The 25,647-nt window shown below is 45.6% G+C and overlaps 1 protein-coding gene across 1 annotated transcript; it reads right to left on the reverse strand.

The window, feature by feature from the left end:
- Positions 1–620: 620 nt before the first annotated feature.
- LOC123160303 (elongation factor 1-gamma 2) lies at positions 621–3,855 on the reverse strand. Its single transcript, XM_044578107.1, has 8 exons — positions 3,653–3,855; positions 3,484–3,535; positions 2,713–2,862; positions 2,578–2,638; positions 2,442–2,494; positions 2,264–2,365; positions 1,696–2,182; positions 621–1,164 (listed from the first exon to the last, which is right to left on the reverse strand). Exons 2-8 carry the CDS (start codon positions 3,490–3,492, stop codon positions 785–787), a joined length of 1,242 nt encoding a protein of 413 aa, XP_044434042.1. The 5' UTR covers positions 3,493–3,535; positions 3,653–3,855; the 3' UTR covers positions 621–784.
- Between the last annotated feature and the right edge of the window lie 21,792 nt (positions 3,856–25,647).

Genomic DNA, 25,647 nt, shown 5'->3' on the forward strand with positions numbered 1-25,647 from the left:
AAATAATTAATAACAGTACTCCATCCGTCCTATAATATAAGACGTCTTTACAGTTCAAACAAAGCTACTATATTTGTTAGAGAAAAACAGTGGCAAAATAATTCATCTTCCTGTACCACTGCAATAGATTGCAACTAGTGTAGTGGCCGCGCATTGCAACGGGGAATTTTGTAAATGTTTGAATGTCTTAAATTTCATAAGGGTAATTCGCCGGCGAACTGTTATAGGAAAGGTATCAATTACAGCAATACCCCTAGCAATCAAATTGTCATAGGAAAGGTACTCGACAAACAGAAACTTTGCCGAGTGTTGCGCTGGGCAAACAAAAACCAAAACCAAAACCACTATCAAATGGTCTTTTTCATTGTGCCAAAATAACCTGGGCCGAAAAAACGTCTTACGGGAGTAGCTGTTAGCCAGACCACGATGGCGACAATGACCGCTGACTCATGATACACTGATAGATTGTGTATCATGCTATGAAGGCCATACATGCTATGATCAGAAACAGTTAGCGGCTAGCAATAGCAGCAATATAACGATTCACGGAAGTAGTAGATGGCTCTATCTGCGGACACAAATGTATAAACCTCGCAGAATAACGAGACAGCAGGACCAGATACCCAAAAACTCTTAGCATAGCACAAAATTAACTAGTTCACCAGGTCAAATAGCCATTAAGTAACAAGCAAACTATTCCAAAAAAAGACCAACTGTTTCGACACTGAATTTCAAGTCCTAGATAGGTTCTTTGCCACCGTCACGATCCCAAGCACTGCTCCGCTTACTTGAAGCACTTGGCGTCCAGCAAGGCCTGCCCCTCGAACGGCTCAAGGTCCTCGATCATGGCTTCCACGCGCTTCTTCTGGGCCTCGTCAGAGAGGTCAACCTTGGTCCACTCGTAGAGCTCCATGTCATAGACCTCCTTCATGACGAACTCAGGGATGTCCTGCCCACGGAAGAGCCACAGCCCCTTGACCTTGAAGGGCGCCTCAGAACCAATCACGAGCATCTTGCCAAAAGCATACTTGCGGCACAGATCCATCCGCTGCAGGAACCCGCCGACCTTGTTCAGGGTCACGTACGACACGGTGTTCTCTTCCTGGTACTTGTAGTCACAGAACCACAGAGAGTAGCCCTCTGGGTCATACATCTCCCAGAAACCTGAAGCATAGACATCATACATGAGTTTTGGTTCATGTTAAGATCAGAGTTACAAATGAACAAGGAGAATGCCACAACTACAAACACATAATTTGAGATAACCTCCTGCCGTAATGCACAAAGTAGCATCGCAAATGAACAAGAATGAGAATCATGCATATCCCCTACAAAGATCTAAAGAGTCATTCTACTAATACCACAACTATAAACACGTAGACAAAAAATGCTGTCTGATGCACAAAGCAGAGCATTGATCAAGGCAAGGCAAACTGCATGACTCAGAAGTAGCTCAATGTCGAAAGAATGGGCAATGGGATCCTCTTTAACATTTAGACCAGTTAGTGCTGACAGGCCAAATTTTTAGAGACTAGGGTATCAGTGGATGCTCACACTGTTAGGTTGTACAGTCACAATTAACAGACAGTGACCGACTGGGAATTCTAAATAATTAACAAACATCACATATAGAACTTGCAAGGGATCACTAACATATATATTAGAATACAAGAATTTATTAGACAGAAGTAATACCTTTAACAGCAACATCATGGAAGTTGCTCTTAGTGTTTGAGTATAGCCTCTTCCAGTCATCAAGTACCATCTTGCTTGGTGGCAGTAGATCAAGGGGATTTTTGGGCTTAGGCTTTGGTGCCTCTTCCTCTGGTGCCTCAACTACTGCTGGCTTTGGGGCCGCCTTGGGAGCCTCTTTCTTGGCCTCCTTTTGTTTAGCAGGAGCAGCCTTCTTCTGAACAGGAGGTACAACCTCTGCCTGCTTGAATTCGCCAATGACCTTCTTGAAGTTAGGCTGGTTAACCATGGTCCAGAAGTACCTCTCAACATGAGGGAACTCAGATGTGAAAGTCTTGGTCAAGATCCGAGCAAAACCATGGTAGAGGTTGCATGTCATGACAATATCAGCCAGAGTGACAGAATGCCCAACAAGGAATGTGTTTGATGCCAGGTGTGTGTTCAATGCTTCAAGGGCCCTCTTTAATCCAGCAATGCCGAATTCCTCATCCTGTAGTGGTAGATGTTAGAATCTTTGCAGCTTTCCAATGCTTGAACATAGAGCAAATTGTGGTATCTAAGATGCACTTACCTGGGCATTGAAAGCCCTATAACCAAGCCTTGGGTACAACCACCTTGCGATATTGGGATCAACCTCTGTGGCAGCAAAGTCCATCCATTGCTCAACACGTGCCTGCAAGAATTAGCAACAGATAAGCACTAAAGATTGCAGAGCTACTGACTATAAGAGTACTTGTTATATCACTCACATATTCAATAAGAGAACCACCCCAAAGCAGGTTGTCACCCTTTGAGCGAGCAACTGAAGGAAGAAAAGAAAACAGTGGTCAATTTAGGCAGTGTGGAATCAGCAAGATTTGATTAAAAAGATGTAACAATATATACCATAGCGTGCAATAGCATTGCTCTCAAAAACAGCACCATCAGGAGTCTCAAGAACAGGAACCTGCAAATAATTATTAGTTCCTTGCTTGCTGACTCACTGTATATTTAACTAATCTGCGAGTCTGATTCATGTACCTTCCCAAGGGGGTTCATCTTGATGAATTCAGGGGTTTTGTTTGATACACCCATCTCGAAGTTCTTGGGGAGCTCAACCTTGACCCCACAGTACTCTGCAGCAATAAGTGCCTTGAAGGCATTCTTGTTGCCGCTGCCTGAATGCAAAACCTACAAGGATAAAGCATAGGACATGTTCAGAACAATGGACAAACATGGGAACCTGCATATAAAGTAACTAGAACATACAAAGCAGAAGCAGATCAATCTGATGTACACCAGCAAGCTAAGTTATTAAGTGAAAGAAGCAGAAATGAACTAATCTCGAGTAACAATAAAAACGCCCCTAAATCCATTCCAATTTTGTCGCGTATAAATTTCAGCGACTCAAGAGCTCAAGAATTCCCTAATTAAGGAATAAGTGACACATCCTGGAGATCTAACAACTTGCGCATGATCATACACGAATCTACGACATCATGACCAAATATCAAAACATGTAAACGGGCCATCGGTCCAGAGCCAGCAACCAAATCGATAATTCGATCAGAACCCTATAAATCCCCACGTCCAGACCCCGCGAACTGCATCCGGCAGAGACGTTACACATGCAGAGACCTACGACCGCCCGCGTCAAGCATCAGAACAAGCCAACCGCAAATCACGCGCATTCCAAATCGGAGAGGCCCAACAGAACTCAAATCGCACCAACATCTACTCGCGCGCAACCCCGAACTACGCAACCATACGCAAGCAAACAACGAAATCTACGAGGCGGGATGAGAGACTCACGAGCGCCATGTCGGCAGGAGCTGCAGGCTTCACCCGATTCCAAATCTCAGATCTGCACAAACGGGGAACAAAACACCACAGGAAACCGTGAGATCGACCAGAATTAGCACGGGCAGGCGACGAGGGTAGGAAGAGAGATCGAGAGCGGGGAGGAGGTCTGGGATCTTACAGAGAGTGCGGATCGAGACGAGATCGCGGCGGAAACCTCAGCGGGCGAGGGTGGGGAAGAGAGGGGTTTGGAAAGGGGACGGGGGCGCGGATTTATGGCGGCGCGGGGGAGTGGGGAGGGGGGAGGGAGCTCCGGGGCTTTCTAGGGTTGCGGGGCGGAGGGTCACGATGGCGGGATGGGACGGTTGGACGGACGGGATTGTTCGAGGAATGGGAGGTGACGGGCGGGCGGTGGTTTTCGTGTTGGCTCCCTGGGTTTTTTTGGAGCCAGTATGAAAGTCCCTGCAGGGTCGACCTTGTAATTTGGATTCACTTGCAGGATCAGTGCGTGCGTGCTAGAAAGCAAACGGGCTAGCGAGGGTCGCGCCGTCCGCGGAGCTTTTGCGTGGGGGTACACTGGCTCGGACGAGACTTGGCTGCTCCCCGCGTGTGTGCCCATCCGTGCTTCCGCATATGTGGCATGATTTGATTGGAACAAAATAAGGCTTGGCCCCACCCCCTTAAAATCAGGGGGGAGATGATTAGATTAGAAAGGAAAAAGGAAAAAAATGAATCGTAGGATGAAGTGGAAGCACGAATGGGAGCATGGAAAGGGAGCAGGCAAGCCGGATCCCTCTGGCTCTCCACGTACGAGGGCATATCCGGTCCTAGGATGCTATGGGTTTTTTTTTGGGAAGTTTCTTTTTTTTAGGGGATTTCTTTTCGGGGAAGTGCTATGGTTCCTTCTGTTGGGAAACTTGGGTTTTGATGGAGCCCATTAAGAAGCAAGTGTCCAAGTCACTTTACTTCTAACACTGACGTGAACACTTGAGAGGTAAAATTCCCCTCTCGTTAGGGTTTTTTTCATCCTCTCGGCAGCGGCGGCGCCGGCGCCCACCACCGTAGAGACCTCCCATCCCCTCACCCGGCTTCGCTGCTGCCGTCAGTCGGAGTCCCTGACCTCTGGCTTGAGCGGTGGGATGACGGGGAAGAAAGGGAACCACCGCCCACGGGATTCTTCTATTCTCGGGCAAGAGATCTAATGGACAACAAAGCTTCTGGCTCGGGTTCTGCTTCGACCGACCTGGAGGCGATGATGGAAGAGCTTGGCCTTAATGATGAAAACTTGCAAGATGTGATCATTGAGGAGTCTGAATTGATGGATGATTCGACTCGGTGGATGGCTCTGGCTCGTGTGCATACGAGTAAACCCTATAGCCAGTACTGGTTCTGTAGGAACATGTGGATTGCTTGGGATCTTGAGCGGGAGGTAAAAATCCGCCTCCTTGAAGAAAATCTCTATTCGCTACAGTTTTCGTGCCTTGGTGACTGGGAGCGAGTAATGGAGGAGGGTCCATGTACTTCCAAAGTGAAAGCACTGGTGCTAGTGCCTTATGATGGATTCACTCGGCCATCCACGATTCCCCTAAACAAGATAGACATTTGGATGCAAATCCATGACCTTCCAGATGGATACTACCCCAATATCAAAGCATTGTCAGTCATGATGGGGGAGTACATATATGCTGAGCCAAAGTTACTGGACTTCGAAGGCAATTTTTACAAGGTACGGGTGAAGATAGATGCAACAAAACCACTCGGCAATGCGGTGTCATTGGTGGTCAAGAGGAACAAGGAGGTCATCAGAGAAATATTCCGGGTGAAATACGAAAGGTTGCTAGATTGGTGTGCGGTATGTGGCCACCTGGTTCACATGTCCAAGGAGTGTGGGAATGGCATTCATCTCCCAAAAGCTCCTATTTTCAAGGATCTTCGAGCTGACTGGTATAAAGAAGCAGGAAGAGGACCGGGGGAAGGAAGATGAACCAAAGGAAGTAGAGGAATAGGCAGGCTGCACGTGGCCAAGGAAGGGATTCCACCAACCCTATGAACTAAGAGTACGCTTATAATGGTAGCGAGGAGCACTTGGGTGATTCAGCTATGGAAGAAGTGGACAGCAGCACGAAGAAAGGCGCTTCAAGGGAGGGTACCCCGAGCCAGATTCCTCCTTCCACCAAAGGGATAGCAGCCAACCAGTTAGCCCTCCTTCCAACAGATGTACCTATAAGCCCTTCATCCAAACATGGCATGAAGAGGATAAAGAACGGTCCGGTGACTGTTGATAAAAGCGGCAAGACAAGTGTGGCAAACAAAAAACCTGATGTGTGTTTGGAGGGCACCAAGGGGGGTCGCGCCTAACGCAATGAGTCTCTTAGTATGGAATTGTCGTGGGGCTGGCAACCCTGCGACGGTTAGAGAGCTCCGGGATACATCGAAGCAATATGCCCCCTTGATCCTTTGCATCCTTGAAACTAAAATAGAGGGTACTCGTGTTGAGAATTTGTCAGATACATTGGGCTTTGATAGTAGTTTTGCAGTCAGTAGCACCGGTAGAAGTGGTGGCTTAGAATTTTTTTGGAATAATGCAATAAAGGTTGAAGTTATTGGTTACTCTAAGTATCACATTGATGTACATGTTGATGATTTGGTGGAGACACAGCTTCATTTCCCTTTTGTTTATGGCGAAGCACAAGTACCGGAGAGATATAAAACGTGGAACATGATGAGAAATATTGTAGCTACAAGCAGTCGGCCCTGGCCGGTTATTGGTGATTTTAATGAAGTACTCTACCCACACGAACACATGGGAACTGGGAACCGCAATCAAGCACATATAGATGCATTTCGAGACGCTCTAGATACATGCGGACTCACAGATATTGGATATAGAGGAAGCAATTGGACTTTTGAAAAAAAAGGTAGCAAGAGGTACCTACACAAGAGTTCGACTTGACGGATGCGTAGTTGATACTACATGGGCATTGGAATTTCCTTCTGTCATACTCGAACAAAAATGTGCTGCAACTTTGGATCACCTACTAGTGCAGCTCCACCTACGCGACGTAACTGCATGCAAACTGGGCTCCAACCATTTTAAATATGAGATTGCATGGGAGCGGGACCAGGCATTGAAGGAGCTAGTGGGAAATGCGTGGACAGGTGCAACTGATTCTATTGGTTTAGTCAGCGACACGCTAAGAAGCTTGGGCAACGATTTGTCTAGGTTGGACAAAACTCATTTTGGCAATGTGCGACGGGAAATAGCCCAGCTAAAGCGATAGTTACATGAGTTGCGTGGAATCCCGGGTCGGACTGGTCCTTCTCATGGGGAAATAAAGATCCAGGAAAGATTAATCGAACTCTTTCACAGGGAAGAAATGTTGTCGCGTCAACATGCGAGGGTAGAGTGGCTCATGCACGGGGACAAGAATACATACTTTTTCCATCTAAGGGTGAGCAGACGCAGAAGGAAGAGTGAAATAAAAGCTTTACAGAGAGTAGATGGATAGATCACATAGGACATAGATGAAATGGAGGCTATGACCACAGAGTTTTATCAAAATATTTACACGTCTGAAGATGAACAGAACATGGAGCTTGTCTTGGAAACTGTCCCATGCAAGGTCACGCCGGCTATGAAAGAGTTGCTTAATGCCCCATATACTCACAAGAAGATTAAAGTGGCTTTGTTTCAGATGTTCCCCACAAAGGCGCCCGGTCCAGATGGCTTCCTAGCACATTTCTTTCAACACCACTAGGACATATGCGGTGATGACGTGACCAAGGAGGTTCTTAAAATTATGGAGGGATCCGAGTCAGCAGAGAGCATCAATGAGACCCTTTTGGTCTTAATCCCCAAGGTGAAGAATCCTACCCTTCTGACGTAATTCTGCCCCATTAGTGTGTGCAATGTGTTGTACAAGATCGCGTCTAAGGTAAAATCCAACCGACTGAAAATGGTCTTGCCTAATATTATTCCTGATGAGCAGTTTGCGTTTGTGCCAGGGAGATTTATTACTGGTAATATTATCAAGACACATGAATGTTTTCATCTCATGAAAAGGAACAGGGCAAAAAAACATCAATCTTGTGCTTTGAAACTTGACATGATGAAGGCATATGATAGAGTGGAATGGATGTGTATCAAGGGGATCATGTTAAAGTTGGGTTTCACTAACAGATGGGTGGAAATAGTAATGGGAATGGTGAGTTCTGTTAAATTCTCAATCATGTTTAATGGGAAGAGACTTAGTGAGTTTACTCCTTCATGAGGGATCCGACAAGGGGGGCCGATATCTCCATACTTATTTTTGTTGGCAGCCGAGGGCCTTTCGTGCCTCCTCAAATTCAAAAGTGAGTCATCAAACCTGGGTGGGCTACAGGTGGCACCTTCAGCGCCACTTGTGAATCACCTATTATTCGCATATGACAGTTGTTGTTCTTCAAAGCTAACAGTGTGGAAACTATCGAGGTGAACCAAGTCTTGGATGTTTATTGTTAGGCCACTGGTCAACGTATAAATAATGCAAAGTCTCCATCTTCTTCAATAAAGGAGTGCCAGAAGGGGTCCGTAATGAGATCAAAGGGTTACTTGGCCTCCCAAATGAAACACTAAATGAAAAGTATTTGGGTATGTCGTCTGATGTTGGGAGTTCTAAGAACGGTGCATCCAAATACTTGAAAGACCAATTGTGGAGTAAGATTCAGGGGTAGATAGAGAAGACTCTGTCATACGCGGGTAAGGAGGTTTTGGTCAAGGCGGTTGCACATGATATCCCAGTTTTCTCAATGTCATGTTCCAAACTGCCGAGGAGCTTATGTGAACATCTAAATATGATGATCAGAAGATTCTGGTGGGGCAGCAAAGCAGGCCAGCGTAAACCTCATTGGGTCTCCTGGAAGGCAATGGCACAGCCTAAGGGGATGCGATGCTTGTAATATGCGTTGGTATTTCCCCGAAGAGGCGAGGATGATGCCACGCGACAGAGGTAAGTATTTCCCTCTGTTATGAGAGGTTATCAATCCACTAGGAGAACCAAGCAACACTATGTAAACATCACCTGCACACAAACAACAAATACTTAAAACCCAACGCGTAAGAGGGGTTGTCAATCCCTCAACGGTATTGAGATAGATTAAATTGTATAGGTTTTGATAAATAGATCTAACAAAAATACAAAATAAATAAATAAAGAAAAAATGCAGCAAAGTATTTTGGATTTAATATATGATAGGAAATAGACCCAGCGGCCATAGTTTTCACTAGAGGATTCTCTCAAGAAAATAGCATACGGTGGGTAAACAAATTACTGTTGGGCAATTGATAGAAAAACAAATAATTATGAGGATATTCAAGGCAATGATCATGTACATAGGCATCACGTCCAAGATTAGTAGACCGACTCCTGCCTGCATCTACTACTATTACTCCACACATCGACCGCTATCCAGCATGCATCTAGTGTATTAAGTTTATGAAAAATGGAGTAATGCAACGAGAACTATGACATGACATAGACAAAATAAACACATATGAATAAACCCCATCTTGTTACCCTTAATAGCAATGATACATGTGTGTCATGTCTCTTTCTTTCACTCAGATTGAGCACCGCAAGATCGAACCCATCACAAAGCACCTCTTCCCATAGCAAGATAAATCAATCTACTTAGCCAAACCAAACCAATAAATCGGAGAAAAAATACGAGGCTATAGCAATCATGCATAAAAGAGTTCAGCAAAGACTCAAATAATATTCATGGATAGAACTATCATAACCTCACAATTCATCGGATCCCAACAAACACACCGCAAAAAAGAGTTACATCAAATAGATCTCCAAGAACATCGAGGCGAACATTGTATTGAAGATCAAAAAGAGAGAAGAAGTCATCTAGCTACTAACTACAGACCCATAGGTTTGTGGTGAACTACTCAGGCATCATCAGAGGGGCAACAAGGATGATGAAAAGAACCCCTCCGTGATTGTTGCCACCTTCAGCAGAGTGCCGAAAAAGGCCTCTAGATTGGATCTCGTGGTTTTGGAACTTGTGGCGGCGAAAAAAGTATTTCGTCGACTCCCCTAGGGTTTTGGGGACTTTAGAGTATTTATATAGAGGCGGAGGTAGCTCAAGGGGGTGCTCGTGGGCCCCACTACCCACCAGGGCGCGCCGTAGGCCCTTGGCGCGCCCTGGTGCCTAGTGGGCCCCATGAGCGTCCCCTTGTGCCCTCCAGAAGTGATAGAGGCAAAGGTGTCCCGTCTTTCGATGAGATGTTGGATATCGCTTTGGTGGAAGTCGACTTTGACGATCCGACTACGGACGTGCGAGGACGTCGCGCCTTAGCAATCGCTAAACCAACTCCGAGAGGTTATTGAACATGTTGGAGCACGATCAACCTGACCACGAGGGTTTGTTTCCTGTGAGCAAACGAAGAACAAGCAAGAAACTGAGATTGCAATCTGGATATTGCGAATATAAGATGAAAGCTTTATTGATCAAGGTGGGGTTCTGTGACGCCTTTGTCTGGTCGTTGAACACAAACGAAGTACGCGAAGTTGCAGCTATGGCGAACTTTAATCTAAACAAAACCCAAAGTCTAAACGACGCTCTAAGGGCTATATATATGGAGGAAGAGGGGGAATTTCGTGGCCCTTGGGGAAGGGGTCCGAAACCAACCCTATCTCTTGTTTTCCCACACATACGAACTCTAAAAACAGCCTATATTCAAGTATTTCGAAATTACATGGGCCTGGCCCAATAATAAGGTGACGCAGCACCTAAAATAGCCTTTGGACGAAATTTATGAAGTAGCATCTTGTATATTTCGTCCAAGGCTTCATCCAGTCATTATGGTGGCTTCAACGTCCTGAAATCATCACTTGTAACTCCGTTCTTGTTCCCCTTGCGCATGCCATCATCTCCATGCTTGTTCTTGCTCCAATGTTCATCCTTCTCCAAGCTAGGCCCTTCATTTGTAAGCAAAACAAATGTATCCAATTTAGGCAGCATCATATTCTCATGAACATTAGAATCATTACCAAGAAACGAAAGTACCTGGTAATTTAATTGGCGTGCGCGAGTCTAGTAATTGGTCCAGTATGTATAGCAGCAGGGGCTGTGGGTGTAACAATGGTATTGATGTCCTCATCATCCTCCCCTTCTTGAAATGAAGTCGTCCTCGACAGAAGCTCATCTTCCTCACCCAAATAAGGCTTCAAATCTGCAATGTTAAAAGTGGGACTAACCCCAAAATCTGCAGGCAGCTCAAGTTTATATGCATTATCATTTATTTTCTCTAACACCTTAAAAGGACCATCAGCACGTGGCATTAGCTTTGATTTGCGCAAATCAGGAAATCTATCCTTACGCAAATGTAACCAAACAAGATCTCCAGGTGCAAACACAACATGTTTTCTACCCTTATCTCCAGCAAGTTTATATTTAGCATTCATACGCTCAATGTTTTCCTTAGTTAACTCATGCATTTTAAAAATCAATTCAGCACGTTGTTTAGCATCAAAATTAACCTTCTCCGAAGATGGAAGAGGCAACAAATCAATAGGTGCACGAGGTAGGAAACCATACACAATTTCAAAAGGGCACATCTTAGTAGTAGAATGCAATGAACGATTATAAGCAAATTCAATATGAGGCAAGCATTCCTCCCACATTTTCTTATTATTCTTCAAAACAGCCCTAAGCATAGTAGACAATGTTCTATTGACTACTTCAGTTTGTCCATCAGTTTGGGGGTGACAAGTAGTACTAAAAAGCAGTTTAGTCCCCAACTTAGCCCATAAACATCTCCAAAAGTGGCTAAGAAATTTAGTATCACGATCTGAAACAATAGTATTTGGCACACCATGCAAGCGAATAATTTCACGAAAGAACAAATCAGCAACATTAACAACATCATCGCTTTTATGACATGGTATAAAGTGTGCCATTTTCGAGAATCTATCCACGACAACAAATATGCTATCCCTCCCCTTCTTTGTTTGAGGTAAACCTAAAACAAAGTCCATAGATATATCCTCCCAAGGAACACTAGGTACAGGCAAAGGCATATATAAACCATGAGGATTGAGTCGTGACTTAGCTTTTTGACATGTAGTGCAGCGAGCAACAAAGCGCTCAACATCCCGTCTCATCTTTGGCCAAAAGAAATGTGTAGCAAGTACGTCCTCCATCTTCTTCACGCCAAAGTGTCCCATTAGTCCTCCTCCATGCGCCTCCTGCAACAACAAAAGATGAACGGAGCTAGCTGGAATGCATAGCTTGTTAGCACGGAACACAAATCCATCATTAACGACGAACTTGTTCCAAGTTCTTCCTTCTTTACAATTCTGCAATACATCTTTAAAATCAGCATCATGCACATATTGATCTTTGATGGTCTCCAAACCAAATATTTTGAAGTCAAGTTGTGAAAGCATAGTATAGCGACGAGACAATGCATCAGCAATAACATTTTCTTTACCCTTCTTGTGTTTAATGACATAAGGGAAAGTCTCAATGAATTCAACCCATTTAGCATGTCTACGATTCAGTTTAGCTTGACTTTTAATATGTTTCAAAGATTCATGATCAGAATGTATAACAAATTCTTTGGGCCATAAATAATGTTGCCATGTTTCTAAAGTCCGAACAAGAGCATATAATTCTTTATCATAAGTAGAATAATTCAGACTAGGCCCACTCAATTTTTCAGAAAAGTATGCAACAGGTTTGCCATCTTGTAATAACACACCTCCTAATCCAATTCCGCTAGCATCACATTCAAGCTCAAAAGTCTTATTAAAATCAGGAAGTTGGAGTAAAGGAGCATGTGTCAACTTATCTTTCAACACCGTGAAGGCTTCTTCCTGTGCGGTACCCCAAACAAAAGGCACATCCTTCTTTGTAAGCTCATTGAGAGGTGCAGCAATGGTGCTGAAATCTCTCACAAAACGCCTATAGAATCCAGCGAGGCCAAGAAAACTCCTCACTTGTGTGACCGTTTTGGGCTGCGGCCAACTCTCAATAGCTTCAATCTTGGCTTTATCAACTTCAATTCCCTGTGGAGTAACAACATAGCCAAGAAAAGACACTCGGTCGGTGCAAAAGGTGCACTTCCCAAGGTTACCAAACAAACGTGCATCACGTAGAGCAATAAAAACAACACGTAAATGTTCCAAATGTTCCTCCAAAGATCTGCTATAAATCAATATGTCATCAAAGTAAACTACCACAAATCGTCCAATGAAAGCACGTAAAACTTCGTTCATTAATCTCATGAAAGTACTAGGTGCATTAGTTAACCCAAAAGGCATGACTAACCACTCATATAATCCAAACTTAGTTTTAAATGTTGTTTTCCATTCATCCCCCAATTTCATACGAATTTGATGGTATCCACTACGCAAATCAACTTTGGAGAATATTGTAGAGCCACTCAATTCATCAAGCATATCATCTAGCCTAGGAATAGGATGACGATAACGAATAGTAATATTATTAATGCCTCTACAATCAACACACATACGCGATGTACCATCCTTTTTCGGCACTAGAATAATAGGAACAACACAAGGACTAAGGGATTCGCGTATATAACCTTTGTCGAGAAGCTCTTGTACTTGACGCATAATCTCCTTCGTCTCCTCTGGATTGGTACAGTATGGCGCACGGTTTGGCAGTGAAGCACCGGGAATTAAGTCAATCTGATGCTCAATCCCTCGAATAGGCGGTAATCCCGGTGGCACGTCTTGTGGAAAGACGTCAGCGAACTCCTGCAAAATGTTAGTGACAGCAGGAGGCAAAGAGGAAGGCACGTCCTCGAATGAAAATAATGCCTCTTTGCACACAAAAGCATAGCAAACAGATTTGCTAAAATCTAGCTCATCAATATCAGATTTAGTGGCAAGTAAACATGCACTTTTCAATTTAATTTCAGAAGCAACACTAGATGGTTTACTATTAGGCTTCATTTGTTGCTCAAATTCTTTTGCCACAATCTGATTTTCACTCTTATTTTCTCCTGTTTTGCTTTATTAGCTCTATTAATATCATCTTTCAAAATGGACTCCGGAGTCATAGGAAGCAAAGTAATATTTTTATCCTTATGAACAAGAGTATACTGATTGTTTCTACCATGGTTTTTGTCAAATTGCCATGGTCGAGCAAGTAATAAGGAACATGCTTGCATAGGTACCACATCACAATCAACATAATCAACATATGTAGAGATACTAAAATGCACACGAACAGTACGTGTTACCTTAACCTTGCCGCTGTTGTTGAACCATTGGATGTAGTAAGGATGTGGATGTGGTCTTGTGGTGAGAGATAGCTTCTCCACCATCTCCATGCTATCCAAGTTGTTGCAGCTCCCTCCATCTATGATGACGCGCACAGAACGTTCCTTCACAACTCCCTTTGTATGGAACAAATTATGCCTCTGATTTTGCTCAGCTTGTGTAACCTGCACACTCAAAACACGTTGAGCAACTAAACATTCATACCTGTCAGCATCTTCAGGAGCCATGTATTGCGTCTCATGATCAGAATCATCTCCACCGTGTTCTTCACTTGTAATAAGGGCTAAAGTCTCCTCATCATAGTCACTAGCAGACTCATACCCACCATCCTCAGTAGCAATCATCACACGCTGAGATTTGCATTCTCGCGCATAATGTCCTCTTCCCTTACAACGACGACAAATAATATCACTTGTGTGCCCTGTTGATGCCATGGACGAAGAAGAGCTCTGTGCAGGCCCGGCAGGTGCGCTCTTGGCAGATAGTGGTGGTTGTGCCTGCTTTCTTGTATCACGGCTGGAGGTAGCACTGATGGAGGTGCTGGTGCAGTGGAAGTAGAGGATGCACGCGGTGTCCATGATGAAAGTCGACCTGCAGAAAAGTTAGTTCGCGCCAATGCTTGTCGATCCTGCACTTCACGTTCAGCTTTACAAGCAAGATGGAATAAACGAGTGATATTAGTATACTCCTTATACTCTAGAATGGTCTGAATCTCTCTATTTAATCCACCCATAAAACGTGCAAGCATAGCTTCATTCTCCTCAACAATACCACATCTAATCATGCCAGTTTGTAATTCCTGATAATATTCTTCTACAGAATTTTTCCTTGTCTTAAACGCTGCAATTTTTGAAGCAATTCACGTTGATAATATGGTGGAACCCAACGAGTACGCATAGCAGTTTTCAAAGTAGCCCAAGTAGTTGGAATAGGATATAATCTACAATGTTCAGACCACCATACACATGCAAAACTAGTGAAAGCACAAACAGCAGCAGCAACCCGTCTCTCCTCGGGATATTGTAAACATGTAAAACGTTGTTCAGTTTCTAACTTCCAAGTAAGATATATATCAGGAACATATCTACCCTCAAATGGTGGAATATTCAATTTCAGTTTCGGAATATGATCATTATCTCGTACCTGAGGCGGTGGTGCAGGCCTACCGTTGCGAATATATACCTGAGGTCGACCTGCTGGTGGTGGTGCTGGTGGTTGCACGTAGTTTTGATTTTGATCAACCTCATCCTCGTAATAGTCCTCCTCCTCTGCAGTAACAACAGGAGCTACAGAAGCACCAACAACAGTAGCAGCGGCACCAGAATTTTGTCCTGGCTCAATAGGAACACGCTGTGCTCGCCCTACTGTATCGCGGCGTGGAGCTGGTTGTGGGAGACGTTTGAGTAATTCATCGAACTTGGCATCCAACTTGGTGTCAATTGACTTCTCAATGCCATCCATCTTCTTCATTGCCTTTCCAAAGCTGGCCATCACGTCTTCCACCTGTTGACCCAACATTTGATGAAACTTATCATGAAGCTCCTTGTTCGTCATGTTCTCCCAGTCAATCTCGTCGACTTGTGTTCCTACCATAGTTAGCAGCAATAGAAACAGACAAGAATATGATCCTACAGGCTACTGGAATATGGTGGTGGTGGGGTGTCACAAATCCGTCAAGCAAATCTCAAATTCTTACCAGTTCTTACCCAGCAGCAGGTGGTGATCCGCAACCGTTGTAGTCAAAACTCTCAAAGCTTGGATAGAGCGATTACCAGGGAGAGTCAAACGCATGACATAGATGTATGTGGAGCTGGGAAGGCTTATAATATGGTAGCAAAAAGGGTCAGCAGTAATCAATTCAGAGATGCAACATTTAATAAATGCTCAACGACGGTACTGTGCTGGTCCTAGGCTAGACTGTGCTAGAGACGCGAGCCTAGAACACCAACAAAATCACGGCGCGACACGTAAACAAGGGAGGAGCACACTCTGAATTTTTTTTCTCTTTTTTTTTCCTTTTTTGCACCTTTTTTCCTCTCTTTTTTTTGCTCCGCAACAATTTTTTTTCGAAAAAGTCTACAAATGGTCTAAAAACTGCCTAGCCAGAATTTTCCAGACTTAGTTTTTTTTGAGTTTGGAACTATTTCTCTACTGCGGGTAGCACGGAAGTTGGGGAGTCCTTCTCTGTCATGACTCGGAGTATGGCGTGATCTAGAAATCCAAAACAGAGTAACAAAATACTGGACTCAGAATAGGACTGCTGGCGGAGATGAAACTGGTGGAACTCGGACTGGTGGCGGAGATGAATCTGGTGGAACTCGGACTGGTGGCGGATATATGTTGCAGGTGGACTCGGATTGGCGTGATGGCGGCAGATATGTGGTGGCGTATATGGACTCGGATTGGCGGTGAATATGTGGTGGTGGTATATGGCAGCAGCGACGATGATGATGCGGTGGTGATATATGGCAGCGGCGACGTGATAACCTGTGAGCAGAACTCGAAACTCTAAAGGACTAGACGCTAAGACTAGCAACTTGACACGACGATGCAACCGCAAATTCAACAAAGCAAATACATAAAAGATTATGCAAAGGCTCAGATTGGTTCGGATGGGATGAACTAACCCTAATTTTTTTTTGGCTTTTTCGTGGACTATAGGTATGAAGAATAGACTCGATCTAAACTACGAAAAACTGTAAAATCTCACCGAGCAACCTGGAAATCTGATACCACTTGATAGAGGCAAAGGTGTCCCGTCTTTCGATGAGATGTTGGATATCGCTTTGGTGGAAGTCGACTTTGATGATCCGACTACGAACGTGCGAGGACGTCGCGCCTTAGCAATCGCTAAACCAACTCCGAGAGGTTATTGACCACGTCGGAGCACGATCAACCTGACCACGAGGGTCTGTTTCCTGCGAGCAAAATAAGAACAAGCAAGAAACTGAGATTGTAATCTGGATATTGCGAATATAAGATGAAAGCTTTATTGATCAAGGTGGGGTTCTGTGACGCCTTTGTCTGGTCATTGAACACAAACGAAGTACGCGAAGTTTCAGCTATGGCGAACTTTAATCTAAACAAAACCCAAAGTCCAAACGACGCCCTAAGGGCTGTATATATGGAGGAAGAGGGGGGAATTTTGTGGCCCTTGGGGAAGGGGTCCGAAACCAACCCTATCTCTTGTTTCCCCACACATACGGACTCTAAAAACAGCCTATACTCAAGTATTTCAAAATTACATGGGCCTGGCCCAATAATAAGGTGACGCAGCACCTAAAATAGCCTCTGGACGAAATTTATGAAGTAGCATCTTGTATATTTCGTCCAAGGCTTCATCCACTCATTATGGTGGCTTCAACGTCCTGAAATCATCACTTGTAACTCCGTTCTTGTTCCCCTTGCGCATGCCATCATCTCCATGCTTGTTCTTGCTCCAATGTTCATCCTTCTCCAAGCTAGGCCCTTCATTTGTAAGCAAAACAAATGTATCCAATTTAGGCAGCATCATATTCTCATGAACATTAGAAATATTACCAAGAAACAAAAGTACCTGGTAATTTAATTGGCGTGCGCGAGCTCTAGTAATTGGTCCAGTATGTATAGCAGCAGGGGCTGCGGGTGTAACCATGGTATTGATGTCCTCATCAAGAAGCTTCCTGGGTGTCTTCCTGCCAGAAAAAATCTCCAAAAAGTTTCGTGGCATTTGGACTTTGTTTGGTATTGATATTCTGCAAAGTAAAAAAACAAGCAAAAAACAACTACTAGCATTGTTGGGGATATAACCCCACGACATGAGCCGCCCGTTTAGGGTTGGGTAATTCTATGGCGACTTGGAGAGAAGGCTCAACAAGTAGGCTGTGGTTATCCAGAAGACTAGTCCGGAGGATAAGTCGCCAGGAGGGCCAACTCACGACCCATGGCCTTGAGTACTATTCCTGCCAAGATGCCAAAGCAATATTCTTACTTAGGAAATAAGACAAGTAGGAAACATATTAGTACACGGGTGGCAATGCGACCCAGACTCTGTTGTAAACCAGGGCCTTAACCTATATATAAAGGGGAGCGCCTAAGGAAGAAAGAGGAAGTTACGAGCTCTTGAGTACCAGGTTAGCCAAGTTGCAACCTTGTAATCGAGATGATCATCATCAATAACAATCCAGAAGGAGTAGGCTTTTACCTCCACTGTGAGGGGCCAAACCTTGGTAAACCCTTGTCTCTCGATTCCGATCAACCCCGTTCAAGCAATCACTTAGCGACGATGGCCTCACGACTAAGTCCTTTCATGAGGACATCTACCATGACAAAACCACGACAATTGGAGCCCACCGTGGGGCTATTGCTCGGTGGTGTTGAGTTCTTGGAGGGAGCTCTCCCAGGGATCGAGGGATATGTGATCGGCCGCATGACCGAGAGTCGCCGTGGCAAGCTCTACATCGACGACTCGGGCTGGGGCCCCGAGGCCGACTCAATCGAGTACGGGTACTGGGTACCCTTCGACAAGATCCACGTCTTCATCGGCAAGATCGGCGAGTCAGGACCCAAGCTGGACATCTGCACCCACATCGTCGAGCCGGCTCGGCACATGCAACCCGCCCGGACTCAAGCCGGTCGGAACCACGTCTTCGTTGGCTTCACCCAGGGGGTCGATCTCATGGATAACTCAACGTCTGGCGGCGACACCTTGGTCTACTCCGATGGCGAGTCATCGGTTGGGGAGACAGAGTTAATCCGCCCCTTGTACGATGGCAGGCTTGGGGGCTGTTCCAATGATGAGTTGGCCCCGGTCGACCATGAGTCGCCCCGTTCGACCGCCTTCTATATGGCAGGTACCGCCCCGGCTCTTGACTCAACCGTGACAGGTACTGTGGGAGACGCTGGTGCGTCGGTGACTGATCCAAGCACGGTCGGCCCCGTCAAGCTGCCAACTCAAGTTCTCTCAGAGCTGGTCACCTCGTTGACGACTCTTCTTGAGTCGCCCTTAACAGCAAAGAACCAGGAAGAGCGCAATGCAGAGGTAGCTAAAATCCGTGAGTAGATGACTAAAGCTCAGGAGGACATCAATGCTGAGAGTACTCGCATGGTGCAGTTACAGACCCATATCCATAACGAAACAGAGGGCCTAAGGACAGAGGCGTGGCGCCTGGGCCTCCATCAGCACGTGATACGTCTCCAACGTATCGACTTTTTCTCACGTTTTTCCTCTTGTTTTGGACTCTAACTTGCATCATTTGAATGAAACTAACCCCGAACTGACGCTGTTTTCAGCAAAACTACCATGGTGTTGTTTTTGTGCAGAAATAAAAGTTCTCGGAATGGAACGAAACTTTGCGAGGAATTTTTATGGAATAAAAGAGGATTTTTGGAGCCAAGACCCACCAGGGAGGCCCCCCTGGGTGGACACAACCCACCAGGGCACGCCCCCCTCTCCTAGCGTGCCCAGGTGGGTTGTACCCACCTGGTGGCCCCGTTGACGATCCCCATGATACTATAAAATCACATATTTCCAAAAAAAGTAGGGGAGAAAGAATTATCGCGATCCACGAGATGGAGCCGCCTCCAAGCCCTGTTCTTCCTCGGGAGGGCAGATCTGGAGTCCGTTTGGGGTTTTGGAGAGGTGGATCTTTGATCTTCATCATCACCAACGCATCTCCATCGCCAATTCCATGATGCTCCCCACCGGGAGTGAGTAATTCCTTTATAGGCTCACTGGTTGGTGAGGAGTTGGATGAGATTCATCATGTAAGTTAGTTTTGTTAGGGCCTGATCCCTAGTATCCACTATGTTCTTAGATTGATGTTGCTATGACTTTGCTATGCTTAATGCTTGGCACTTTGGGCCTGGGTGCCATGAACTCAGATCTGAACCATTTATGAATTCATCATTATATCCATGTTTTAGATCCGATCTTGCAAGTTATAGTCACCTACTACGGTTATGATCCGACAACCCCGGAGTGACAACAACCGGGCCCACTCTCGGTGATGACCTAAGTTTGAGGAGTTCATGTATTCACTATGTGTTAATGCTTTGTTCCGGTTCTCTATTAAAAGGAGGCCTTAATATCCCTTAGTTTCCAATATGGACCCCGCTGCCATGGGAGCGTAGGACAAAAGATGTCATGCAAGTTCTTTTAATAAAGCACGCATGACTATTTATGGAATACATTCCTACATTATATCGATGAACTGGAGCTAGTGCCGTATCGCCCTAGGTTATAACTGTCACATGATGAATATCATCCAACAAGTCACCGATGCAATGCCTACGAATTTATCATAGATTGTTCTTGCTAAGTTACTACTATTGCTACTGCTATCATTACTGCTATAATATCACTACTATCACTATTACCGTTACCGTTCTTGCTGTCACTACTATCAAAATTATCAAACTACTTTGCTAATGATCACTTTACTGCAGATAATTAATCTCTAGATGTGGTTGAATTGACAACTCAGCTGCTAACCCCTTCAAATATTCTTTGGCTCCCCTTGTGTCTGATCTCTACTACACAACCTTCTTCTTGTAGACGTTGTTGGGCCTGCAAGTGCACAGGTTTGTAGGACAGTAGCAAATTTTCCTCAAGTGGATGACCTAAGGTTTATCAATCCGTAGGAGGCGTAGGATGAAGATGGTCTCTCTCAAACAACCCTGCAACCAAATAACAAAGAGTCTCTTGTGTCCCCAACACACCCAATACAATGGCAAATTGTATAGGTGCACTAGTTCGGCGAAGAGATGGTAATACAAGTGCAAAATAGATGGTAGATAAAGGTATTTGTAGTCTGAAATTATAAAAACAACAAGGTAACTAAAGGTAAAAGTGAGCGTAAACGGTATTGCAATGATAGGAAACAAGGCCTAGGGTTCATACTTTCACTAGCGCAAGTTCTCTCAACAATAATAACATAGATAGATCATATAACAATCCCTCAACATGCAACAAAGAGTCACTCCAAAGCCACTAATAGCGAAGAACAAACGTAGAGATTATGGTAGGGTACGAAACCACCTCAAAGTTATTCTTTCGGATCGATCTATAAAAGAGTTCGTACTAGAATAACACCTTAAGATACAAATCAACCAAAACCCTAATGTCACCTAGATACTCCATTGTCACCTCAACTATCCGTGGGCATGATTATATGATATGCATCACACAATCTCAGATTCATCCAACCAACACAAAGTACTTCAAAGAGTACCCCAAAGCTTCTACCGGAGAGTCAAGAATGTGTGCCAACCCCTATGCCTAGGTTCATGGGCGGAACCCGCAAGTTGGTCACCAAAACATACATCAAGTGGCACATGATATCCCATTGTCACCACAGATAAGCACGGCAAGACATATATCAAGTGTTCTCATAAAAGACTCAATCCGATAAGCACTACTAGAAAAACCCCTACTAATGGCGCACCTAGTATGGCCATTAATGGCGCATCTGTGGTGCGCCATTAATAGCACGCCATTAGTAATTTTTACTAATGGCGCACCACCTGGTGCGCCATTAGTATCTGGTATACTAATGGCGCACCGCGGGTGCGCCATTAGTATAGGCCAGGGTGCGCCATTAGTATGCCTCCCAGGGGCCATGTATATCCAGGTGCTTTTGCATACTAATGGCGCACCACCATTGGATGTGCCATTAGTAACCGCGGCATACTAATGGCGCACTACCCAGTGATGCGCCATTAGTATGCACTGTCATACTAATGGCGCACTGTCATGTGATGCGCCATTAGTATGAATATTAGGTTTTTTTTGTTTTTTATTTTCTGTTTTTTGCACAGGTTACAAAATGTATAATTTGACAAAATATAGACAGCACACATCAACAACAGATTCATCGAATACAATAGAAGATTAGTCTTTGAATACAATTCATCATATTAGTCTCCGAATACAATTCATCATATTAGTCTCCGAATTGAAAAGACCGAACAAAGATAGAACATTATATTAGAAGTCTTGAGACCGCGAGTAGCGAGTTTGTCTTCACATTACAAGTCGATATCGATCATCTAAACTACCATCACATAGAAGAGAGCTGCGGTCATCACGATGAGCATCATCACGATGAAACTCGTCTTCATCCGGTTCCTCCAACGCTCCCTCCCCTCTCCCGCTAGATAGCGGGCGTATCTAGATTCGACCTCGGCCCTAGTGGTGTACCCTTTGTAACTGTTACCGCTGAATCGGTGAACCTGTCTCCGACACTCCTCCCAGTCATCGTAGACTCCGGGAACCTTACCCTTGTACACGACATACGTCGGCATCGCTATGCACTAGCCAAACGAAACGTTAGTACCAATTCACACACAATACATAAGCAATATATAAGTATGCAACAGAACGATCGGAAGAGAAAAGCAAGACATTAATAGCATCGATTACATCTAAGTTGAACGACTCTTGAAACCAAAGAGACATACTACAAGTTCATTAAAGTTTAATTACAACATGAGCCAATCGATGTTTCAGAACTAGACACAGCATCACTGCTTTCGACTCGACTCAAGGGACCGGAGCGTGGATGAAGCCGCCGTCTATCGTGGGAGTCATGAAATAACGGTCGTTGTCAGCCTGCATTTGTAGCATTGTGTCAATGTCACTGTTGGACGGTTGATTGTTGAGGTAGAACTGCCCCGAGGTACGAAGGACATCTTGATGAATGATTTCCGCAAACTCCGACTGGATGCGAAAGAATTCTTGTCGGAGGTCCGCGTCCTGGATTGCCGACACGCTCTTTGCCCAATCTTTGAGTTTACTCGGTAGCAGAAGTTGATGATGGTCCCGTACGATCGCCCGCATGTGATGGATGGTGTAGTAGGCACCCTTCTGACCGCCAGGCGGCTGCTTGACGCAGCAGAACGTCGTATTGTGGGAGAATACGTGCTTGCCGTACTTACGAATAGGCCTGGTGAAGGTGCCTCCAGATTTGGCGTAGCCGGGGAGAACATCATCAAGAACCTTCTTGACATTTGTGTAGTCTACGTTCGACTGACGGTCCGGGTCGAAATACGTGGCCATGGAATATTTGGGGCTTAGGAGGATGAACGTGCAATGTGTGTCACTGCAGAAAACACGAAATGTTAAAAGAAAAACGATCGAAATGTAAGAATTCATATGTTACGGGCCGGTTGAGGGGAGGACTTACTCGGAAAAGTAAGGCACGAGGAAGTTATCCTTATCTTGGTTTGCCAGAATGACGCCTTCGAGGTAAGAACTCGCGACTTGCCGGTCCCAAGCGCTGCCCAAGATCTTGGCACGCATGTAGAAGGGGTCGACTATCACGATGTCCGGGGTCTTGTCGCAAATGATCCGCATCTCCATACTCAGCGAAAATAGCCGAACGAAGGTGTAGTGCAGCGGATGAAGGTTCAACATAGCATGGATGTCATCAAAACGCAGGACGATCGTACGCCTGATGGAGTTATCCACAAAGCCCTTGCCCTCTGGCACCTTGGCCGCGAAAACCGGGTATGCCACATCCTTCTCTCTGAGACGCCGCTTCTCCAAAGCAAGAACACTGTCATGCAGACTCCGCATAGCACCGGTTGCAGCATTGAGCATATTTGTCGGTAGCATCGCCCTACCCGCCGCATGCACCCTCCTCGAGATATCCTGCGGTGAAGGTGGCCCGTCCTGAGCACGGATCGTACTCGGTGCCGGCTGGCTCGCACCCTTCTTAGTCTTTCTTTTGCGTGCCTTCTTCTTCTCCTGTAATGGGACCGAGTTCTGCTCACAGCCCGCCTTCTTGAGTGTGTTGGGGCTGATAATATTTCGCACCTCGCCTATCTGAGGCTCGATGAAGTCGGCAGCTGGAGGCGTCTCCTGAGAGCTGAACGCCAGACGGCGCCTGTTGCAACTTGGCTTCTCCGTGGTACCAGCTAGATCGCACACGTCTTTTGTTGGGTTTGGTTCTTGAGAAGGAGGCCCCATGAAGTCGCCATCGTACCCATGATCGGCAAAGTACTGATCGACGTTGCCAAATGTATCATCATCGTCGTCGTCGTCGTTCTGATCCTGTGCCATATGCATGTTTGGATCCAGTGGCATAGGGATGTCTGGCACCGTTACGGCGGTCTTGCCATGGGGCCGACTTGGCGCCGGCACGACTGGCGGTGTTGTCTTTGGGGTGGTGTCCCCCGCCCCCAAACGAATCTGGCTCTTCGGCCAAAGTAGGGGCCAGCTCAGGCAGGCGCTGAGGGTCATCACGTCTTCATCGTCGGCCCCGACGGGTCGAATCGGAGGTAACAAGTCGTCGCAGCCTGGCAGCACCCGAACCAGTTGAACCCTAAACAAGTTGGGTGGCATCTGGGTACCGTGGAACAAGGGGTTGCCCGGTTGAACGATTTTGCCCTTGGCGACATCGACCAACTCGTTGTTCACCGTATTTATCGAAGAGGGGCGGTAGGCCTTGCTCGGCACGGTCCGCCTCCTCCTTGTCCCATATAGGCTCCGCCACTCTGTAACCGCCGGGACCGAGTGTGTGTTCCCCTATGTTCAGCTCCCGCATTTGTTTCCCCCACTCACTTGATTGGGAGCTTGCGGTGCTCGAGCAATTGATCTTGAAGTCGTTGTAGTCATCTTCGGTGATCGAAGGATTTTTCTCCTTGATCTTCTGATAACTCTCACCTTTCTCGATCATTCTCTTCACATTGCTTTTCCAAGTAGACAGGGCCTTGCTCATTTTCGTGAGGGCAGCATTGTTCACTTTATTCCCTTTGAGGCTTGTGTTTTCAAATTCAGCGGGGAACTTGTATCGTTCGTGCAGCTTCGTGAAGAGGAGGTTGCGCAAATTCCCTCGGTCAGGATGCCTCAGGTTCTCGGTGTTGATCGAGACGGTGCTCCAGACAATGCACCCGAGCTGAAGCGAGTACCCCTTGACTATTCATTCGGGCGCCGTTGGATTCCCGTTGGAGTCCACTTCAGTAACTTCCTCCTTGAGGGTGCGGAGCACGATCGGGCGCCGGTCCTTCCGTTGCCTCTTCGGTTGGCTACCATCTGTGCGTGCGCCGCCATCATCAGTGGTGGCATCCTCGGCGGCACCATCAGTGGTGGCATCAGTGTGGTCATCCTCGGCGGCACCATCCGTGGTCTCAGGATCGGTGGGGAAGGCGGCGGCCTCATACAAGTGAGGTTGTTCCTCCATCTCCTGGGACAGCTCCCAGAATGCCTTGCCGCCCGAACTCCCGGCCTCATCATTGTGGGCCATGTTTCTCTCTAAATAGAAACAAAGTTTGGTCAAAAAGTTGGTTATTGTCAAGGAACAAGATCATGGTCTCATCATTTAGGGTTTGTCGACACCGAGGCATCCTAAAATCTAAGCTTTTATCATTGAGGGTTTTTCGACGCCAAGTCACCCTAAAAGCCTAACCTTTCATCATTTCGGTTTTTATCGACACCGAGGCACCCTAAAAGCCATGCATTAGTCACAAGTACACCGGGGCACTTGATCCTACTTAATTAACTACTAAGATACCCCGGCCCATGCATTAGTCACAAGTACCCCATATGTCCTATTTTTAGCAAAGTCATGCTAAAATTCACGGAAAATTTCAGCATGACCTTTGCTGAAAATAGGACATATGGAGTACCCGAATTTGCCGAAACGGAAGTTAATCGACATTCCGGCAAACTCAAGGGCCTCTCGGGGTACCTGCAAAATCATTATCCCAGGTGGACATGGATGCAATGTCACATGTCACATGGATCCCACACCCACAGGAGCTGGTGAAGCTTCATGTGTATTTCACGAAAACCAGCCTGACTAAAGAGCTTTATGTAGAAAACAAATCACTCCACCAGCTCACACAGGATCATCCCTCTAAGCAATTACTCAAAATGGGCACTAGCAGCAAAATG

The sequence above is a fragment of the Triticum aestivum genome, chromosome 7B, assembly GCF_018294505.1.
Source record: "Triticum aestivum cultivar Chinese Spring chromosome 7B, IWGSC CS RefSeq v2.1, whole genome shotgun sequence".
Lineage (NCBI taxonomy): Eukaryota > Viridiplantae > Streptophyta > Magnoliopsida > Poales > Poaceae > Triticum > Triticum aestivum.

Bases quoted from the DNA above. Each gene is read 5' to 3' on its own strand.
- LOC123160303 (XM_044578107.1), bottom strand. The intron at 2,639-2,712 runs GTACATGAATCA...AATTATTTGCAG, and splicing joins AGATGAACCCCCTTGGGAAG to GTTCCTGTTCTTGAGACTCC. The intron at 2,366-2,441 runs GTGAGTGATATA...TAATTCTTGCAG, and splicing joins GTGGTTCTCTTATTGAATAT to GCACGTGTTGAGCAATGGAT.